Below are 5,350 nucleotides of genomic sequence, written 5' to 3' on the forward strand. Positions count from 1 at the left end.
CGGGCGGGGCGAGGGGGTGTTCCCCGTGGCGGTCTGGTCCTCGCAGCCTCACAACCTCAGTCCCTCAGAGTCACCGGCCGGACGCCGCCACCGGCAAGGCTTCGCGCGACGACTCCATCCCTTCCTTCCCTTTGTACCTCCCTCCGTCCTTCTGTCACTCTCTTCTGAAATCAGCGCTCCAATCAAACAGAGCCGCACTGTCGCTCGTCCAATCCGCCGCCCGAGTGTGTCGCGTTATCAGACCGTCCCATCGGCTGCCGCTGCCAACCGCGTTAGCGGCCGCTGAGGCAGAGGCGAAGCGAAGCTCCTCGCCGCTGCAGTCGTCTCGTCTGCTTTCTGAGGCGACCACTGTCGGCGACCGGCCGGCGGCGGCCAGGACTGCGGCGTCCGGCGTCTGCAGTGCCATGACGGCCGGGCACTTGTTGGCGAGCTGACCGCTGACCGCTGACCGAGCGCGGTCCCAGAGGAGCCACCCCAAGAGCGCACACGGTCGGAGGGATGGACCAGGTAAGCAAAGAACAGAAAAGGGGGAGAGGAGAGGGTTAGGTTCGGTTACAACTGCCTTGAATCTTTAAAATCAATCCGCTCGGCAGTAAGAGCCATTTTCGCAAGGCCAGCGAGGAGCCCGTAATTTGCCCATAATTGATAATCATATCGTTCAAAATGAAATAGGGGAGAATACTTGAACAAACGCGCCGGCCCGCCCGTCAGCCACACACTCGAGGGCCCGCTCTGTGCTACATAGAGAGTGAGGAGGGGGAGGGAACTTTGTCCTCTGGTAGAGACAGTCTTTAGGGGACTGTCTAAAGAGATTAATCGCGTTATGTCTCATAAGCTTGTTTTATTCCTGTTTGTTACTTCTTTTCATTTTTTCACGATTTTTATTTCCGGCCTGTGTGTGCAATTATACCAGCAATACACTCAAATGGACATTGCTCTGTAAATAAATGCAGTTACCATCTTCAGGTATATCCAGGACTGTCCAGTGTTGTGGAATAACTGTAAATCGTTGCCTGGACTATATTAGAGGAGACTGAAACCTATTCGCTGGAAAACCACGTGGTTGTGTTCTACAATATGGAGGTAGTCGCGGTGGCGAGATCAGGTCCTAACTCCCTTGGCTAACTCCCTGTAGTCCGCGCGATCCAACTTCCGCGCCCGGCCGGCGTCCAATAGCCCGAGTTTATTAGCGATGTGTCGCCCGCGACCGGCGCACGACGAGTCTGACGGGCCGGGCGGGCTGACGACTGGCTCGCGTCCAAGCGGAACGTCAAACCAAACGCTCGAGTGGCGGCGGCCCCCGGGGTGCGTGCGGGCCGCGGGCCCCGGCCCGGGGCGGATGGAGAAGCAGGGGTCTAACGAGCGGGGCGGGGGGCGCAGGGCGCGCGCAGGCGGCAGGACGGACTCGTCGTGGTGTCATGTCGTGATGAGGTTTCGATCGACAAACCCATGGGAGCGGCCCTGCCCGGCGCGGCCCCTGGCCCACCCGTGGTGCCGCTGATCCCCTGGTTCGGCCCGGTGCCTCCGACATTGTGAAGCCTTGCATTGTGCCGGCCGCACCGGCAACAAGGGGCTGATCTAGCTCGGCCCTGTTCGGGTCAGGAGCAGCGCCGAGTACGAAGCCCGCCGGGCGGAGAGAGGCCCACCCCTGGGCCCCGGGCCCGCGGTGCGGCCTACCTTGCGGCGGCGTCTCCAGCGGAAACAGGAAACAGTCTCAGCGATCTCTCCCCTTATAAGCGCTATATTATTCTATTTTGCTAAACTATTTCCCCACGGATGAATTTAAATTCGAAGTAGTAAACAATTCCAAGGCGCCGGTATCGAGGCCCCACGAGGACATATCTGTAGGAATACATATTTTCATTGTATAAACGGAAACGTCGCAGTTTTCAAGGGATCAGGCCGATCGTGAACGGAACGAACCAGGGAGGGTAGCATGGGTAAAGGGATAAAGGACACTTAAGGGATCTTCTTCTTTAGCTTAACGTGTTAACAAACGAGTCCTACATGGCCATCCATATGGTGGGCATGAATTCTATCGAGGGCTCGGCAGCGGCAGCGTGGCCTGTTCCTCGGAATCAACGTAAACGTATTTTAATGCGCCTGTTTGCTTGTGCGAACACGCTCCCCGACCGACTCCTCGGCGTGGTCCTCATTGGGGTGGGGGTGTGGTGCAGGCAGGGCGCCTGGCGGGTAGGCCGTCCCGCTGGACGGGCGAGCGTGGCGGGTCCGCCTACCTCCCGGCGCCCGGCCGGCGTGGTTCGGCCGGCCGGCCCGCCCACCCGCGGCCCGCGGCCCGCCGCCGCCGCAGGTTGGCAAGACTCCACGCGGGCTAGGAGGAGCCACGGGTGCGTGAATACTCCGCAGCATCACGGCCTGCCCGTGATCCCGTGATCTCCCCTCTCCTCTGCCCTCCGTCGACACCACGTCTTCATCCCCCCTTCCCTTCTTGACATGACAGACTCGCTCATGTGCTTCATCGCCAACACGTCTTGAGATTGGTGTCTCAGGTGTCTCCCAGGCCGTCACATCGGACGTGTGTCGGGCCTGGCGGCCGTCACATCAAAGTGACGAGTGGAGTGGGGCGGGGCGGGGCGAGCGAGCATCACGCATCAACTGAGACAATGCCGGACTTGGCTCTGCTCTGCAGGACGAGGACGGCGCGGCGGTGGCCGCGGTGCGGGGCGCGCCGGCCGGCGGGGGCCGGCAGCCCGGCAAAGAAGACGCCGCGAATAGCTCGAGCCAGCGGCAGCAGCGGCGCCGCCCGTCCGGGCACGACCTGCAAGAAGATCGTCCCTGCGCTTGCAATGATGACCTGCATGACGACGACGACCCCGGTGCGGCGACTAGCCCCGGAGGCGGGACAGGGGGCGACGGCGAGCGCGTCGTGCGCGGCGACCGCCGTCAGCTGATTGGCCGCAGCGGGCGCGACACCCCGCGCGACGCCCGCGACGAGCGGCCCCAGTCGGGCGGCGGCGGCAGCGGCCAACAGGCTGTTGGCTCGGCCGGCGCGCTCAGCTGTCATATCGGCGCCGACGATGACGCCAGTGGGTGCGGGAGCGAACGCGAACGCGAGCGCGGCGGTGGCGACGCGGCGCCCTACCGGCTGACTCGGGCCCAGGGCAACCTCATCAACGCCATCGAGGCCCGGCTCGGCGACCACATCTACGACGTGTTCCCGCTCTACCTGCGCGCCGTGGGCATCGGCGTCCAGATGGGGCGCTCCGTCGAGGACACGCGCGCCCTCATGGCGCGGCACCTTCGCGCCAACGGGGTGGCGCCGGAGGAGGCGGGTGCAGCCTGGGAGATCATCCAGTCGCCGCTGGGCGGGCGGGGCGTGGTGGCCACGAGGGACCTGCAGCCCGGCGACCTGGTGCTGGTGGACCCGCCGCTCACCCTGGGCCCGCGCGCGTCCAGCGACCTCAACACTCCGGCGGTGTGCGTCGGCTGCTTGCAGTCCCGCGCGCCCGCCCAGCTCCGCGCCTGCCCCCGGGGCTGCAGGCTGCCCGTCTGCGTGAGGTAAGGGCTGCTCCACGAGCTTCTTCACGTGCGACCAGTCGGACCCGTTACTAGCCCGTGCGCTCTTGCAGCAGGCGGGGCTGTGAGGACGCGGACGGCCACCAGGGCGAGTGCGCGCTGCTGCGGCACTGGGGCGTCAAGGGGGACGCGGGCCAGTGGTCCGAGACCCTGCTGCGCGGCTCGGCTGCCGTGCGGTGCCTCGCGCTGCCACCCGAGCAGCGGGAGATCATGGCCTCCATGCAGAGCCACCACGGCCGCCAGCATTCCTTCGAGGTAGGAGACCAGACCAGAGACCCGTACTTACAGTGCGCCCGTTAGAAAAACCACAAAAGTTTTGACAAGATTTATCATTCTAAAATCTGACTCCTGTCTCCAGGTTGGACTCGTGTTGGAGAGCGTGAAGGACTCGCCGAAGCCGGAGGAGGAGCGCTTCATGCGCCTAGCGTGCTGCGTGATGGACGCCAACGCCTTCAGGATGACGTTGCCGGCCGCCAAGGACGCCGACCGGGACGCCGCGCAGGACGCCGCCCCTACTGAGGTCAGCTCTTGGCTACTTTGCACCCGGGCGTCAAGCAGGCAGCGCTTCGCGCCTGACGTCCACTGTCTCTAATAATAACGGTCGCTTAACGAAGCCGCACAACGCACTGGGAGGCTCCGCCACCGGCAATCAGGGAGCCATCAGGAAGGGGGGTGACGGGCGAGGAGTGAAAAACGTCACATGGCCACGGGGCCGGCATATTCACAGCTTGTGGACATATGGTCAAAAGACGGGAGACATCATATCATGTTTCGGGAGTTGACCGCCGCTGCTTGATGTCCCTCTGCAGGCGTGGGGGCCGGGCCAGGGCGCGCTGCGGGGGCTGTACCCGCTGGGCGCGCTGCTCAACCACGAGTGCACGCCCAACACGAGGCACTCGTACGACTCGCGCGGCCGCATGGTGATCCGGGCGGCCAGGCCGGTAGCCCGCGGCGAGGAGCTCACCGTCACCTACTCAGCCCTGCTCTGGGGCTCGCCCGCGCGCCGCCAGCACCTGCTGCGCACCAAGCACTTCCTGTGCACCTGCGCCCGCTGCAAGGACCCCACGGTGAGCACCCCTTCCCCTTGCTCCTCGCGGCCTGGCTCGTGGGATTAGAGCTGACAAGGTCCCCGCTCTTGTTCGCCAGGAAGGGGGCACGTTCCTGGCCGCGCTGCCCTGCCCGTCGCGGGGGCGCGGCGCCGACTGCTGCCAAGGCCCGGTGCTGCCCGCGTCGCCTCTGTCGCTGACGGGGCCCTGGCGCTGTTGGGGCTGCGGCCTGGACGTGCCCGCCGACCGCGCCACCATGCTGCAGTCGGTGCTGGGCGGGCTGCTGCAGACGCTGTACCTCGACCCCGCGCTGCCGCCGCAGCCGGACGCCATCCTCCGCTTCCTGGAGGACAACCGGCACCTCCTGCCCGCCTCCAACCACATCACGGTCGAGCTGAAGGCCGACGTGGTGTGGGCGCTGGGCCGGCGGCCTGGTGCGGCCTTTTCAGGTTCGTCCATTCATCACGCAAAGGGAAAGGAAGGGAAGCGAAGGGGACGGAAAAGTGGGGGAAAGGGGGTTGCGCTATCGACGCAACGCGGCGCACGCACCGTGACCGCGAGGCTATACACCTCTCTCCCTGCATTGTAAATGCCGCCCCCCAACCGCTCCCGCACCCGCACCCCCCGGCCACCCCCTAACCCAGCTAATTTGTCACATCAGCGGGACAATAACGGCGTTCGGAACGGCAGCTTGAATGGCGCCATCAAACTCGAGACAAATCCCCCCAAAGTCGAGAGGGGCAGAGCGGAGAGGGAGGGGGCGGCAG

At 64.8% G+C, this 5,350-nt stretch overlaps 1 protein-coding gene across 2 annotated transcripts; it reads left to right on the forward strand.

Annotated features, from left to right (window-relative positions):
- Window positions 1-64: 64 nt before the first annotated feature.
- Window positions 65-5,032, forward strand: LOC113208762 (SET domain-containing protein SmydA-8; the record flags this gene model as incomplete). Of its 2 annotated transcripts, none has more annotated exon segments than XM_052276958.1 (6): window positions 65-507; window positions 2,651-3,519; window positions 3,591-3,792; window positions 3,896-4,057; window positions 4,347-4,604; window positions 4,684-5,032. In XM_052276958.1, coding segments are annotated over 6 exon segments (1,849 nt in total), but the record flags the coding sequence as incomplete, so codon positions are not given.
- Between the last annotated feature and the right edge of the window lie 318 nt (window positions 5,033-5,350).

The sequence above is a fragment of the Frankliniella occidentalis genome, unplaced genomic scaffold (assembly GCF_000697945.3).
Source record: "Frankliniella occidentalis isolate FOCC.00 unplaced genomic scaffold, Focc_3.1 Scaffold5184, whole genome shotgun sequence".
NCBI lineage: Eukaryota > Metazoa > Arthropoda > Insecta > Thysanoptera > Thripidae > Frankliniella > Frankliniella occidentalis.